The following is a 17,100-nucleotide window of genomic DNA, read 5'->3' on the forward strand; positions in this document are numbered from 1 at the left end:
ATAAATCTAAATAAATATCACAAAAAAAAGAGTAGCGTAAAGTAAATATCTTAATATACTTACTAACTTTATCATTGTTCGTTTTGTACAACGTTTTCTTGAAAAACTTGGAAAACAGTTACGGTATGAGATCTGTCATCGAATCTGCAAGAAACGTACAACTCTGCGATTCTAAATACATAATTAGAATTTTCTATTCTTTCGCGTAGATAAACTGACCGGGGATCCTCTTTTAATATATTTTCGATTACTGCCTTCTTTTGCTCACCCTAAAAAACAAACACCTTTAATTAATTACAAATATATAAACCATCAATTAAATTGAACAACAGTAAACTTTTTAGTAACAAGGAATAATTATTACTGTGAGCCATTATCGGCGTACATACAGTAATTTGAACTTAACAAGAGATAATCAAGTCTTATGAAGTAAATTAGTTCTTAAAATGAAGTTAAACAGTTTAATATATGTTACATATTAACTATGTCAGTCATTTGGTTCTGTTTTTTTGATTTGCAATGAATAAATGAAAACAAACAAAAGCTTACTTATTCTATTAAACTTTACCTTTACACCCATTTGTTGTAACTGAGAAAGAGCTCTTTCCCGAAAGTAGACTGTTAAGATTGGCACTGGAGGATTATTTATCCATGCTGGTGTTCGAATGTCTCTTGAGGATGGACTAGTACCAAAAGTTATTGAAACACCAGAAGCTTGTCGCTCTGACTCTTCTTCTTCACCATCAGGTGCTTCACGTTCACCCATTCTAATGAGTGATCTGAAACATAAATTGTAACTAAAATGTGCAACTTTTTAATATGAACATTAAATTAAAACAAATATATTTTCAATAAGAAAAAGAACAATTAGAGATTAAATAACAATTGTAAAAAAAAATAACATAAAAATACACACACTACACTACTTGTTAGTAGATAAACGAAATTTTAGGAATTTAAATGTAGGAAAATATATACCTTGAATCAGGAAAGGACTGACGAATATTTAATGTAGGACCTCCCATATCATTATTTCTTTCCTCATCCTCTTCTCCATCCATATCTCTGACATTTAAATTATCTAATGCTTCAGTAACTTGAGATATTCCATTTTCATCAGGTTGAGAATCATTTACAGCTGATATATTAAAGAGAGAATATGTGTCTGGTGCTGGTGAATTTGAGTTTTCTTCTACCAAATTTTCATCACAATAAGGTAAGGGCATGTTAACATTAGGGCTATCATACTGGGGTATGTAAGGTTTGATGTCTATAACTGGAGTTTGATCTATCATATCTACACCACTAAAGTAAATCACATTTTCCATAATTCTGTCAATTTTTACAAGTGATAAACCAATTGGACTTGGTCTATTTGGAGATCTAGTTGCAAAAACACCTAAACGATGTCCATTAAGTCTTGGAGGGGTTACTTTAGCTCTTGTGTGGGTGGAATCATTTTTATGAAAATGGAATAATATCCACATGTGTGAATATTCTTGTAAACCATCAAGAGCATGCTCCGGATTGGTAAATATATTGCTGTTCAGAACTAACTTGGCAACTAGGTTAGAACAAATTCCAGGTTGTCTTGGTGTACCCCTTTTTTCGGGGAAATGAGTGTACATAGTGCCAATATATGGACAAAGGACAGATTCTTTTGTTTCATTTCTATTTCTTGACATTTCAACAATATTTGATAAATTCTGTCTTCTTCGACATTCTTGGCACTGCCAATTTTCTAATTTCTTTTGAATTTCTTCATGCTGTTTATTTGTAGCATGTTTGACGGATATTAGTTGCTGTCTGGAAAGCAAATACTACATTCAGTAAAATTCAGGTATACCTATTGTGGAAAATTAAGGTTATGTTTCAATAGCATCATTATTTAAAAAAGTTACCGTAAATTGTTGATTTCATTCCTAGCCACCAATAATTGATCTTTAAGCCGTTTAATAGTTTCAGCCGGCATAATAAGAATTGTATTAGAAGAGAATATTAATTGCTTGTTAATAACGAAAAGTACTATCAGATTAACAATTTTCGATTTTGAACGTCAATGTCATGTCAAATGTCGAATTTTCGTTGTCCTTACGTGTTACCAACAAATGTATCGAATTATCACTATCACCAACCCTTCATCGTAAATATAACTATTACTACTATCACGATTTGAATATGGGATATGCGCAATTCAAAAACTTTGTGCGGGCGCATTCGAAAATGCGCGAGAATATCAACCAATGCGAAATTTAAGGAGTTGATAACATTAACTAGTTTGCCGCGTTTCGTCAAAAGGTTGGGGTGTTATTGTCCGGGAAAATACCGTTTCGCAAATTTTCGCAAACTTTTTCGACGCACTTTTTTCGAAAGTGGGTAGTGGTGTAAATAAAAGCGCGATTAAAAGTAACATTCGTTGAGAAAACTTTCCAGGGTGTACATCACTTTTTTTTTTTGAAAATTTTATCTTACAAAATTTTTGTGAATATGAAAAATGCAAGTGGTGTTCGCTATTTATTTACGCATAATGATGTAAACAGCTAGAGAAATGAAGCAGATTTGTATATTGGAGCTGTTTCTACTTTTCTTCTTTAAAAGTAGGTGATTCAAGTAAAAATTTTATTTATATAGCTATCTTTAATTTTGAATATGGTAGAAAAAGAAACAAAGATGATTATTGATTGATTTCTATAAGGAGAGACATCGCAAAGATTAACGAATAATTACAGCATAGTAAAAGTTTTTGAAACTTTTTTTAGTCAACATTTCGTTTAATGATTTTTTTTTCAAAAGAATTTTAGGGTCGAAAAATAAAAGTAAAAAAACATACTTTATAGTTGTTGGATTCATACAGTCTGAGAAAATTCATAGAATAAATGAGTATCTACTACATACATTTCCTTACAATTTTCCTTAGGAAATGCTGTGAATTACCTATATATAATTTGTGAATCGAACTTATTAATAACAAGTTTAAGACTTTCGGGAAGTTAATTTCTGACTATAAATTTCGTCACATTGCCAAACTAAACTTATGTTGATTTAGAAACTACCGTTAAATGCTTGCAAACTTAGTACCGTTTGCGGAAGTCTAAAACTATCTATAACTTGATACAGGATATGAGAAAAGTTCGGAAACTAAGGAAACCCTATGATCGTTCTGAACAAGTATCTAGATAAGACACCTGAGCTCAATTGAGACAGAAAAAAGTTAGTTCAAATATAAAAAAGCGCTCCACTGACTAGACAATAAACAATAAAAACTATAGGCTTCTAGGCTGGAAGGTTTTTATTAGATTAAATAATAATCACAACACCAACGTTTCGCTTCAGAGAATTAAGGCTTCTTCAGAGTAGGATTATGAAGTATAATCCATCAGAAGTCTACTCTGAAGAAGCCTTAACACCATAAGGCGAAACGTTGCTGTTGTGATTTTTTATTTAAAGTAACAAAAAACCTTCCACCCCGGAAGTGCTTTGATTTCTTCTATATCTTTATGTTACAAGGGCGTCGTCAAGAGATAGAAGAGGATATGACTGTGGGTAAAAATGATTTAATTGTTCACAATCATAAGAATCACAAGAAAAATATCCTAATTAAAACATAATCATTTTCAGCTTTTGTTAATTTTTCGATTACTGTCAGTTCAATCAGATTTGTTGAATTTGCCACTACAGTCGCCAATCTTCTATTCATTTTTTACTTCACTTTCCTTTATTTTAAGAACGCGAAAAATTATAAATGATTTGACATATTTTATGTGACCATATTTTCGATTAAAACTTTACTCTTCACCGATCACATTCGTTTCTATAATCGGAAGTTTAGTTTGGTCTCGGTATACGGCGGTCTAATACGCTGCTTATATATTTCAGGGTTCTCATCTACATTATGACGATTTCCTACTGTAACGTTAATAGTAAATCCTAATCCTTGTTTTTATAAAGCATAGTTTAATACTAAAGCAGCCAGTGGTGACTTATTGTTTGCGTTTAGAGCCCGACGTGGTGATGCGTCGCGACGGAGATACACTTACATACAAGTAGATATAATGTACAAACATGCTGAACGTCTCGGCGTGTTATTATTTCTTCATTTTCTCACAATGGACCCTTTTAAATCATAATGGAGACTAATGAAGATGGGTTGTCTAGACTGGATAAACACAAGCTCATTTACTATAGAGCCCAGTGTTAGTATTTTAAGTAAACAGCTTAAGAAAATCGAGATTTTTTTGTAGGAAAAAAAAAGAACAGTATGTGAATATATTGCTTAATAAAGCATGCAAAAGAGAATTTCACTAAAATACCTTAAACAAAAATTTTCAGTCTCTCTCCAGTCTCTCAGAGTCTTTCAGCGTCTCTGAGAGCGTCTCTCACAGTCTCTCAGTTATTGCCTAAGTGTTTTTATGGAACTCTTACAGTCTCTGTATGAGAGACTAGAACGATAAAATTGTTAATTCAGAGATTCGAGTCTCTCGTAGAAAGACTGGGATCACTGAAATATGTTGAACTTAGAAAATTTTAACCATGTCTATTGAGACACGACTTATTGAGAGATTTGAGTCTCTTGTTCAGAGATTGGATACGACATGAGGATCTCTCTATGAGCGACTCGAGTCTCTCGTTCAGAGACGCTAAACAGTTTTTTTGACATTCTCTCTCAGCGACACCAGAGAGACTCGATAAGAGACGGAGACTCGAGTCTCGATTTCAGAGACTCTGGGAGACTGAACATTTTTATCTCGGGATAGAATAAAGAATAGTCCATAGCCAAGCATTCGAACTTTTAATAACAGGCATTAATTATCTACTCCAAAGAAGGCTGAAATCTAGTAAATTTCTTGGATTAGCTAAAAATTGACCTTTTATACATTGTAACTATGTAGATTACTACTTCTTCATCTTAAGAAGCCCCTGTGGCGACATATTCGTCGTGTTTCAATAAAACTTTTACGACATAAATATTGGAGTGTTTTTCTGAATTTTTAGATTAATTCTGTTTTGAATAAAAGTTCAAGTACTAAAGATAAATCGGCAGAAAAATGGAAAAGTTAAATAATCTACAAAAAGGGGCTAATAAATATAAATGACTTTACATAAACTATTTGCCATAGATTCTGTCAAAGTATCTTCCCTCCTCTATTCTAATAATTGTTTATCTGTTTCTACAACAAAAGTTAATCCCTTTTAGGAATTTGCCATCTGATAAAGTCAAATTGTGGTGTTTGCTTTGTTTCAAGAAAGACACGAACAATTTTGAATTAGTAAACTACAACATTGTGAATTTCGGATTCAGTTAGACAGACAAAAGATGCAATAAAATTATGTATCAAAACTATTCTTCTTNACTTGATACAGGATATGAGAAAAGTTCGGAAACTAAGGAAACCCTATGATCGTTCTGAACAAGTATCTAGATAAGACACCTGAGCTCAATTGAGATAGAAAAAAGTTAGTTCAAATATAAAAAAGCGCTCCACTGAGTAGACAATAAACAATAAAAACTATAGGCTTCTAGGCTGGAAGGTTTTTATTAGATTAAATAATAATCACAACACCAACGTTTCGCTTCAGAGAATTAAGGCTTCTTCAGAGTAGGATTATGAAGTATAATCCATCAGAAGTCTACTCTGAAGAAGCCTTAACACCATAAGGCGAAACGTTGCTGTTGTGATTTTTTATTTAAAGTAACAAAAAACCTTCCACCCCGGAAGTGCTTTGATTTCTTCTATATCTTTATGTTACAAGGGCGTCGTCAAGAGATAGAAGAGGATATGACTGTGGGTAAAAATGATTTAATTGTTCACAATCATAAGAATCACAAGAAAAATATCCTAATTAAAACATAATCATTTTCAGCTTTTGTTAATTTTTCGATTACTGTCAGTTCAATCAGATTTGTTGAATTTGCCACTATAGTCGCCAATGTTCTATTCTTTTTTCAATTCACTTTCCTTTATTTTAAGAACGCGAAAAATTATAAATGATTTGACATATTTTATGAGACCATATTTTCGATTAAAACTTTACTCTTCACCGATCACTTAATTGTTGAACCACACTCAATTTCTTTGGATTCTCAAGAGACATAAGCCTAAACATTATATTTAGGGTAAATATTCCGAACGCAGATAACAAGGAACTATGTACTACTTATCTAATGTGAATACACGAATAAAACAGCACCTCTTCTGCTAATGCTATACCAAATATATCTCAAATTTACAACAATGATGTAACAGCAACCATAAAATATCGATTTTTAAGGTCAATGGACATTCGTTTCTATAATCGGAAGTTTAGTTTGGTCACGGTATACGGCGGTCTAATACGCCGCTTATATATTTCAGGGTTCTCATCCACATTATGACGATTTCCTACTGTAACGTTAATAGTAAATCCTAATCCTTGTTTTTATAAAGCATAGTTTAATACTAAAGCAGCCAGTGGTGACTTATTGTTTGCGTTTAGAGCCCGACGTGGTGATGCGTCGCGACGGAGATACACTTACATACAAGTAGATATAATGTACAAACATGCTGAACGTCTCGGCGTGTTATTATTTCTTCATTTTCTCACAATGGACCCTTTTAAATCATAATGGAGACTAATGAAGATGGGTTGTCTAGACTGGATAAACACAAGCTCATTTACTATAGAGCCCAGTGTTAGTATTTTAAGTAAACAGCTTAAGAAAATCGAGATTTTTTTTTAAGNGTTATTAGGATACATAAAACGAGATACTGTAAGAAATACGTAACATTTAAAATAATTTAGTTTCAATAGTCACAATCGAAATTGTTTTTCTTTTAGGGGTTGAATTCTTGTTATTTATATTTCTAGAAGCTGACCAAGTAAAGAATTTTGTAACAGATTATATAGTAAGCAATCTAGGAAATTACTCATCCGATTTCAAAACTTCTTTCACCGGTATTTAGAATGGACCTTTAGGGTGGACACAGGCTGTATATTATTCGGTAAAAATGAAAGGGATTTTCGTGAAGTTATATAACATTTCCTAAAAGTTAATCTTAAATCGCTCTGCTGATGTGAATTTGAAGCCGCCGGCCGATAAGATTATTTCCACCAAATGTATTTAAGTGTAAATTGAAAAATTAAAACTTTCTCTTGGAATCTTCATTAAAATAAGGATTAGAATGGAAAGTTGAAAACATTTCGGATTAAACGTTAACACCCAGAAACGTTTACTTTTGGAAAGGAAGTATTTAATGTAGTACACTTCTTACGATTCCTCACAGCTGACGGCTTTTCTGATATAATCATTATACTGGAAGATCTCAATTTGTAACAAACTCAACCATTTTCTAAAGTGTTTCGTATGCATGGAACTTTCAATATCTATTTTATCTTCATCCTTTCCCTTTATTTTCTCCACTCATACGAAAATAATGCTACCGTAAGGTTAAATCGTCCGTTAAGGAATTTTCAAACGCTGAAGTGGTGTATTTATTATAGGCACATATACTAGTGCATTTAAAAGAAACTTTCGATTAAGTAATAAACTATTTGCCATAGATTCTGTCAAAGTATCTTCCCTCCTCTATTCTAATAATTGTTTATCTGTTTCTACAACAAAAGTTAATCCCTTTTAGGAATTTGCCATCTGATAAAGTCAAATTGTGGTGTTTGCTTTGTTTCAAGAAAGACACGAACAATTTTGAATTAGTAAACTACAACATTGTGAATTTCGGATTCAGTTAGACAGACAAAAGATGCAATAAAATTATGTATCAAAACTATTCTTCTTTCGAAATACCATTCAAAAACCTTTTATACATATGCGATTCATTTCATTGCGTATCAAATTTTTCCATCTAAAGTTTCAAAATCGTTGGCAGAAAATTGTTAGGTAAGTCGTTCACAAAATATATCGACTACTAAAAATAAGCAGGTATTTGAATAGGAAATGGTACAATTATGTATTTCCTTTTTCAAAACGGAACAGAACATTTCACGAGAGGGTTACCATGTACCAAGTTGAATAGAGCGATATGAGACGTGCCAGCCACCCAGGAACCCTCAGGCTTCAATGAGTTTCTCGATACAAGCGAACTCTCTCAACTCTCTGAGGCCGTCACGTTGGTAAGGACTTTGCTGCACGAGGTAACACCAAACGCAAGTTTATGTACTTGATCAGTTACATCAGAGACCAAGTTTAAAGAGAGAGTTTGTACCACTATTCCACACAGATAGAAATCTCGCTTGTACAATGCTAAGAACACGAACAACTTTAGTGATTTGAATGCAGAGTTATTATTTAACTCCATTTGCTTGTGACAAGTTCCCAATAGACCAGTGGGGTTGGTGCCAAATCCAATTTATTAGAAAGTTATACATGCTAAAATTTTGATAAATATCAGAGATAAAAATGTTCAATCTCTGAAAGCGACACTCGAGTCTCCGTCTCTCATTGAGTCTCTCTGGTGTCGCTGAGAGAGATTGTCGAGAGACTGTTTAGCGTCTCTGAACGAGAGACTCGAATCTCTCAATAAGTGGTGTCTCGATAGACATGGTTAAAAGTTCAACATATTTCAGAGATTCCAGTCTTTCTACAAGAGACTCGATTCTCTTAATTTTTCAATTTTATTCATTGAGTCTCTCTGTGAAAGACTCGAATCCCTGAATTAACAATTTTATCGTTCGATTCTGACTGTGACTGTGAGAGATCCATAAAAACACCTAGGCAATAACTGAGAGACTGTGAAAGACTGTGAGAGACGCTCTTAGAGACGCTGATAGACCCTGAAAGACTCTGAGAGACTGGAGAGAGACTGAAAATTTTTGTTTAGGGTATAGTAATAATAATGATGTGTCCAGGGGGTTAATTAATTAGTCCAGGAGGCGAATGTTAAAATTCGAGTGTTATTGAATATGTTTGGGTTAGGAGACTGATGTTATTCAATGTGATGGTGTGGAATATGGTGCTTTATGGTGTGTATATATGGTGATGCGGGGATAAAAGCAGGTAAAGGGTATACAAAAGGTATTGTAAGAGAAATACGCCAAATTATGTAAAAAGAATAAGGAAGATTGAGAGTGAAAAGAGGTGGGAAGAAACGATAAAAAGAATAGTAAAATAGAGGAGAGGTTGGAGAGGCTGGAAGAGGAGAATATCAGGAAGGACACATGGAGAAATCAAGAGCAGGTGAGGGAGTGGTTTAGAATAGGGATCGATATAGGGGAGTTGATGAAGAACAGGTGCAGGAAAATGATAAGGGGATAGGATCTAAGAAAAATAGAGAAGTCAAGATATGTGGTGGAACTGAGGGCGATTTTGTGTAGAGACTGGTAAGGACAGTGTGTGTCTAGGTGTTTAGAAGGAGGGTGGGAAATATGTGTTCTAGCAAAATTTGGGACAGGGGATGAATGTATTGGTAGAAAAAAGAGGATAGACAGTGTAGTATACGTGCAGGAAGGTAGAATGTCTGAAACATGTGATAGGAGGACGTAAGGACAATAGAAATTGGGAAGAATGCTATGAGTGGGTGGATGAGGAGGGGGGCTAGGCTGAGCCAACTGATGGAAATTTTAAGGAATCGGGGGTTGTTTTTTTTGGGATAGTGAAGGAGGTGTGAGAATAGAAGATAGTGGGGCAGGGTGCAAAAAAAAGGTTAAAANAGTAGTTTTTTTTTATGACAAGCTCGAATTTAATACGGTACCCAAATTTTTAAATTTATATCTAATTGTAAGTAACAATCAATCCTTTTGAAATTGATTTCCCAAAGAAGATTGGGACGAAACAGCTGAAAAATTGAACTGTTAAAAGTTCTATCTATTCAATGAAGTCAGTATCGATTAATTTTCTCATTTGATGTAAGTTCAAGTTTCAAGCAGTTCTACAAAAAAGGTACTTTTAAATACGGTCTTCCAGATCGAGACCAGCTGTTACGTCGTGGTGGAACAATTCTCCGAATTTTACTATAGCTAAAGCATCGATTGCGAATAATCTTACCAATTAATTCAGATTAACTTTGCAGATCTACAGAGCGCGCTAAATCTGACAAACAAATTTATTTAAATGAAAGCAATCTAACAAATTACGTAGGTACCTACATTGAACTGTTCCTAACATTAATTCTACTTCCTGTCGGGGAATATTTTTAATTAAAGAAAAGTTTCACAAACAGTTTTGGTTGGTTTTGTTAGAGGAAAATAAATTCCGTTTAATTCAACTGTTTCAATTTCACGTTCTCTCCTATTAATACTAAATTAATTAAGCTTACATCGTCTAACTTTTAATTAAGTTGCGTTACGTAATCATCGCTCAAAGTTATAATTAACATATGAAACTAATATACACATGTAACTCGGCCTTTTATTTTTGACAAATATTTTCGAAATGTACAAATTATGTGGAAAAGATATATTGTATAGCTTGCATTAATATAATTTCATTTTATAGCTTTGGTATTTTTATAGAAATTGTCGCTATTCAGATTGCAGCGTTTGTTTTTAAAAAGAATGACGTTTTCGGCTGATATTTATCGAGATTGTTTAAAGCTAAAGGCTTAGAAGAGGACCAAAGACGTGTAATATCGATCATACACACCAACAAGCACAAAAGACAATTAGCAACCTCAGCGGAAACCTAGCCTAACCAAACCTGACCTAAGTTTGTATAGGCAGATCGAAACAAGTGAGTATATGTCGCTTGTAAGTTAAAGTGAAAACGGTACAGAATTATTTAAAATTTTAAAAAAGCTGAGACAAAATGTAGGAATAATATTTTGTCAAGGAAAAAAAAAAGGATCTACTTCATCTTTACATATTACTGAATATTTTTTTTTTTAATTGTAGCGAATAATTTAATTGTTTCGTTATACGAGCTGTTCAGTAAGAAGAGAATAAAAAAATATCGCAGTTATTAATTAAGCATAAAACAATTATTTGCGCGCCCTGCTCTTAACGACTCAACTGAAAGGTAGAAAATACAACACAGTTTAATTCCGGCCGGTACCTACAGCGGAAATAGTCCATATTTCCAATGTTTACTTAATCATTCGGAAGAGCATTGTTAATTTTTCCAATTAAACAGCTCTCCGTCTGCTGGCGCTTAATAAAATTTTACGTTTGCTCGTTTAATTTTCCTGTCATTTGCCAATTCATTTTTTTTGATTTTTGAAATTTATTCTTTCTTGCGCTTTTTAATATTCTATTCACGATTTTCAATTATTTCATTTAAGATTTAAAAATCTACAGTTACCAACGGATATCACTAGATGGCAATGTATTGGCAATAAGTTGATAATATATTCTTGCTTTTACGGACCATATTGGTTTATTCAAAGATTAATGAAAACTAATTCCCCGCATTGGGAGATCGCGGTGGGTTGATTAGTCTGCAGCACCCCCAACTGCTCCGGCAATGATGACGATGACGCGTATTCGCGTGATACCGCCGGTGCATTCTTATAGCATCGTCCGTATGTGACCACCATATCCGCATATTCTGCATGTGAATACATTGATTTTTGGTTGACATTTCAACCTTCAACTTTTTTTTGTACTTTGTGGTAATACTTTGCCAACAGAACGCTAATGAATGCAGATTATTACTAATCATTAGGTACAATTGACTTGTTTACGTATCAGCTGTTTGCGAAGGTCACGAATAGGTATGTGTGTTTCGTCGAAAGCCAATAAGATGACGTGGTAAATGTTCTCAATCATTGACGGCTCGTTAACTGGGTTAAGTACTTTTTGTACACACTTTTTACATCCCCTACGTTGTGATACTATCTTGTCATTTTTAATCAAACGAATGCAACGTCAATTCTCGTTGTTCTTGGAGACAGGTAAGTGCACGCTTCATTTACAGGTTTTCCCGCGTCGTCGTTGATGCTCCGTGAAAAGCGCGGCAAGGAAAGCAAAGCCGCCTTCGTTCCGTCGGATTTGCATAGCCCTTCGATTGCCCCCACGGGACAACCGGACCGTGTTTTCTTTTAATTAAAAACGCAACCGGCGAGCACGTCGTCGTGTAATTCCTTTCGAGCCAAAAGGAGTTATTTAGCATTCTTCTAATTTATGAATCGCGAGCGGACGGAGTATATAATGTGAAATTAAAATTCGCTCTCTCTCTTTTCACCCTCNGTGTGTGCCTTGTAGAGGATGTTCAATAAACTTGTAAAAGACAAAAACCTTTTTATTTTTTATGTCAACCCCCTTCCGTATAAGTAGGAAATTCAAATGCCTTAATCTTTTTAAATAACATCCATTATCCATAGTAAAGATATGTCACTAAATAATCAAAAAACTAAATTTCATTCTGGTATACACATGTATGTAAGAAATAATAATAATAATAATACGTGTGTAAAATGCATATTAATGCGTAATTAATTTTTTTGATAATTCCGGAAAGACAAAGACTCACAATTTCCTGTCAAACGCCTGCTTATTGCCATCTACCGTTTAAGATACTAATGACAATTATTCAGAACATCTCAACTAGGTGTTTTTGGAAGAGCTTTTTCACCGACAAAATATAGTAAGACAAACAATTGAAAAACTTTTCGCCATCGGAGACCACCTAGCTGCTACATGACGAAAATATGCAGGTAAGTTTTACAATATTCAACGCTTTCATTATTTATGTAAAACTAAGTTGTAATAAATTTACTTACCTATTCCGTAGTTCCGATTTTGATGTGTTTCAACACTGAATTCTCCCTTCCTGAAAAAAAATATACATCTTAGTACAAATTAATTACTAATTACAACAAGGATAACTGATTTAATCTAATATTATTCTTCGAAACTGAAACAATAAAATTTATTTTGTGGTGCAATTAAACAAAGAAAGGAATAAGCATCTATAAGTTTCTGGAGTACCTTCTGTTCTCATCGGCACGTGACAGACAGTTGCGACAGAATAACGACCCACTAATGCCGGTGGACGGACAGTCCATTCGATCTGCACACTAATGCAAAGCCGGAGGGTAGGGCGGATTACCCTCTTCAGTCTCTTAAGATTCATAGGAAAGACAGACGAAATAAAGACAGAAGTGAAGTGAACGATCTGTGTGATATAGATAACTACCCTAGCAATTACTTAAGTGATACAAGAACTTCACAGAAAATCTTGGGTCAAGTCAGACGGATCCGGAATCTAACCGATATTCCCCTGAATGCTAAAGCAGAAGTTAGCTACTAGCAAGATTAATAAGTACCTGTAGGAAACCTAGTAAACGCCACTAGTTATAGGTTCAATAATATATTAATTAACTCTTTTAGAATTAAGTAAAACGACTTATTAAACGTAACAAAAAGAAATGAGCATATAGTACATATAGAGGGAAATCAATTAACACCATACGTACATCAGACAAAACTTTAAATAAAAGTAAATGTTATGGCTGAAACTACCTCAGTGCCGGCCTAGAGGAAGTTAGTAAGTCAAGCACCCTTTAGGAGCGCCAACGTATAAAGGTTTCGTAAACGCTAACTAAAGACCATATGTAGGTATTAAGGCTACCTACTCTGTTACCTGTCAATATGCAATTAATTTATGTCATTTTTACGTACAGACCAGTCCAGTTCTAATGCTAACTAATAAATTAGTCAACTGAATTAATTAGAGGAAAAAATAATTAAAACATCTTTACATAAAAAAATCAACCACTGAAATCAATAGATATGGTCTCATTAGCGAGTTTGTGGCAATGTACAAGTAGATACCTATTCTTTAACTCTCCCCGAACTGCGCCAGTAATGATAAATTAAAGGTTTTAATTAAAAGACTCCCCCGTTGCTGTTGTTATTTGTATTCGAGGAAAATATTAAACGGGACATTTTCTTTTCGCGAAAGCAATATCTGAAATTCAGTTGATTAACAAACCGGGAGCGTTCTGTTTAGGGTTGATAATGAATCCCAAAAGAAATATCTATTAAAACTTTTGGTTTCAATGAAGCAGTCGCCGCCATCTCCGTCGACACGGCAAAAGACCAAGGCGGCTATTGTGATGTTCAATAGGGCAAACACATCACCTCAATTAAAATGTAATAAGAATCTTCACTTCAGTACGAAACTCATTAACACAACACGCGAAAAGGCCCCTCTGATAAATTGATATTACCAATAGACGTTGTTATCGTACTGATATGAAAGTTTTCAACTTCACCCATTCATCGAAATTATCTGTCTCCATCATAAAATTATCAACATTTTAATTTTTAAGAAAAATTGACTATCGCTGTTTGCAGTTTATCTGAAGCTTCATCCCTGATTGTATTACGAGGCACATAGTCGAGTCAATATTTTTGGAATGAACAATATGAATGCTATAAAGTCGCGTTTCGTGACCAGAGATCAACTCTATCTGCTGCCTTTAAACAAATTTTATAAATTATTACAAACAGTGTAATGATTGCCATCTGTGGACGGTTTCAACAGAATATGGAGCACCATGAACTTTTTGTTCTGTTGCTTTTTGCTTGATACTTCTACACTTAACTTATTTTTATATTTTGTGGTAATACTTTGCCAATTGAACGCTAACGAGTGCAGGTAATCATCATCAACCAATCATTTCGTACAATTGACTTGTTCACGTATCAGCTGTTTGCGAAGGTCACGAATAGGTATGCGTGTTTCGTCGAAAGCCAATAATATGACGTGGTAACTGTTTTCAATAATTGACGGCTCGTTAACTAGGGCACTTTTTGTCTACACTTTTCATATCCCCTACGTCGTGGTACCACGACTCTACTGGAACTTTTCACCTATTTCGCCACTAGATCTTGTCATTTTTAATCAAACGAATGCAACGTCAATTCTCGTTGTTCTTGGAGACAGGTAAGTGCACGCTTCATTTACAGGTTTTCCCGCGTCGTCGTTGATGCTCCGTGAAAAGCGCGGCAAGGAAAGCAAAGCCGCCTTCGTTCCGTCGGATTTGCATAGCCCTTCGATTGCCCCCACGGGACAACTGGACCGTGTTTTCTTTTAATTAAAAACGCAACCGGCGAGCACGTCGTCCTGTAATTCCTTTCGAGCCAAAAGGAGTTATTTAGCATTCTTCTAATTTATGAATCGCGAGCGGACGGAGTATATAATGTGAAATTAAAATTCGCTCTCTCTCTTTTCACCCTCTCGCCCCTTTGCCACGATTCTCCGCTTCCTATCTTACGATAAATAATTTTGAAGCTTAAGGATTGACCATGTTTTGAATCGAAATAATTTAAGAGGTAATTTTATTGTTTTGCCACTTTTTGGCGTGCTTCTTTAAAAATCTCGGACGTATCTGAAATTTGTATCGGATTTTGCTATTCATATTTACATGTTAAGCGAAATTTACTACAGATATCGTTGTATTTGTCTGACGTGAAGTTTTATTGTTTGGCGCTGGGCTCTTAAAGTTGTTGCCAAATATTGATTTCAAATAAATTCTGCTAATTCATTCCGTTCAAAGTTTTAACAAAATCGTAGACTAATAAGTTTGGCGAACGGATTTGGAGGCACATATATTGTACAATTTAGTTACATTTAATCGTTCGAACTAAAATTACGACTAAAGTTTTAATTGCGTCTTAAATCCTCGGAAAACTAAGCGATTTTAAAATTCTGGGGATTACTTATATTCCACTATTGAAGACTAAGAGTTTTAGTCTTAGTTTAGTGGCATATCTACTCGTAACAGTTTACAATATTTATGATCTCCATTTACTTTACTTTCTGTCTACGATTAGTGAAAGGCTTTATTAATCCGTCTGGTTTTATTGTTTGTCAGTTTAAAGACTGGTTAGACACACCTTCACTCTTTATCCTGAGGTAATCTTCATATTATTTCCCTAAAACTAGAGCGTACCCATTCGCAACTACTTCGAAACAGTAATTTACCTAATTTAGGCCTTTCTCTGACTGTTTCTGCTTCTAATACGTCTCTAACTTTGCAGAAATTCAGAGAATGAAATCTGAATTTTACCTTAGCTCTGTGATCATTAAAAGTCTATACAGGAACTCCAACGTCTGTCTGATCTCAAAATTGGAAAGAGTAGAAAACATTATGTCCAAGTTCGTAGTCGCATAGAGTTAAGTAAATTCCTACTAAATCGAGGAAAACGGAAAGATTTTGAAAACATTGCGGATCACGCATACAAGTTTGTGGGCACCAGTTGTTTTTTAAAATAAAAATTGAAAGAATAATCGTCAACAGAAGTCACTTCTATGCTCGCGAACGTTTAATTTATAAATTCAAGAAAGATTGGTAAAGGTGTATGTTTGGAGCGCGACGTTGTATGGGTGCTAAACATGGAAGGTTAGAAGCTTTCGAAATGTGGTGTTACCGGCGAATAATGAGGATACCGTGGATAGAGAAGGTTAGAAATGAATATTCAGTAGTTTTTTTTTATGACAAGCTCGAATTTAATACGGTGCCCAAATTTTTAAATTTATATCTAATTGTAAGTAACAATCAATCCTTTTGAAATTGATTTCCCAAAGAAGATTGGGACGAAACAGCTGAAAAAATGAACTGTTAAAAGTTCTATCTATTCAATGAAGTCAGTATCGATTAATTTTCTCATTTGATGTAAGTTCAAGTTTCAAGCAGTTCTACAAAAAAGGTACTTTTAAATACGGTCTTCCAGATCGAGACCAGCTGTTACGTCGTGGTGGAACAATTCTCCGAATTTTACTATAGCTAAAGCATCGATTGCGAATAATCTTACCAATTAATTCAGATTAACTTTGCAGATCTACAGAGCGCGCTAAATCTGACAAACAAATTTATTTAAATGAAAGCAATCTAACAAATTACGTAGGTACCTACATTGAACTGTTCCTAACATTAATTCTACTTCCTGTCGGGGAATATTTTTAATTAAAGAAAAGTTTCACAAACAGTTTTGGTTGGTTTTGTTAGAGGAAAATAAATTCCGTTTAATTCAACTGTTTCAATTTCACGTTCTCTCCTATTAATACTAAATTAATTAAGCTTACATCGTCTAACTTTTAATTAAGTTGCGTTACGTAATCATCGCTCAAAGTTATAATTAACATATGAAACCAATATACACATGTAACTCGGCCTTTTATTTTTGACAAATATTTTCGAAATGTACAAATTATGTGGAAAAGAT

General features: G+C 34.1%; 2 protein-coding genes across 3 annotated transcripts in view; one reads left to right on the forward strand and one right to left on the reverse strand.

Annotated features, from left to right (window-relative positions):
• LOC112905134 (tRNA (adenine(37)-N6)-methyltransferase-like) overlaps positions 1-2,060 on the reverse strand; it is an 8,560-nt gene extending 6,500 nt beyond the window's left edge. The window contains exons 1-4 of one of the 2 annotated variants that reach the window (XM_025976927.1): positions 1,902-2,060; positions 979-1,806; positions 569-779; positions 64-269 (exon numbers count right to left, since the gene is read on the reverse strand). In XM_025976927.1, coding sequence (XP_025832712.1) covers positions 72-269; positions 569-779; positions 979-1,806; positions 1,902-1,972 — 1,308 coding nt within the window. In that variant the 5' untranslated portion in view covers positions 1,973-2,060 and the 3' untranslated portion in view covers positions 64-71. The remainder of the gene's footprint in view (positions 1-63; positions 270-568; positions 780-978; positions 1,807-1,901) is intronic. The other variant, XM_025976928.1, reaches the window with a different exon arrangement.
• Positions 2,061-2,428: 368 nt separating this feature from the next.
• The window catches only part of LOC108739465, a 239,413-nt gene continuing 224,741 nt past the window's right edge, over positions 2,429-17,100 (forward strand). Inside the window, exon 1 of the mRNA XM_018473370.1 lies at positions 2,429-2,597. Within this exon, the coding sequence (XP_018328872.1) occupies positions 2,549-2,597 (49 nt within the window). The 5' untranslated portion in view covers positions 2,429-2,548. The remainder of the gene's footprint in view (positions 2,598-17,100) is intronic.

The sequence above is a fragment of the Agrilus planipennis genome, unplaced genomic scaffold (genome assembly GCF_000699045.2).
Source record: "Agrilus planipennis isolate EAB-ADULT unplaced genomic scaffold, Apla_2.0 scaffold208, whole genome shotgun sequence".
Classification (NCBI taxonomy): Eukaryota; Metazoa; Arthropoda; class Insecta; order Coleoptera; family Buprestidae; genus Agrilus; species Agrilus planipennis.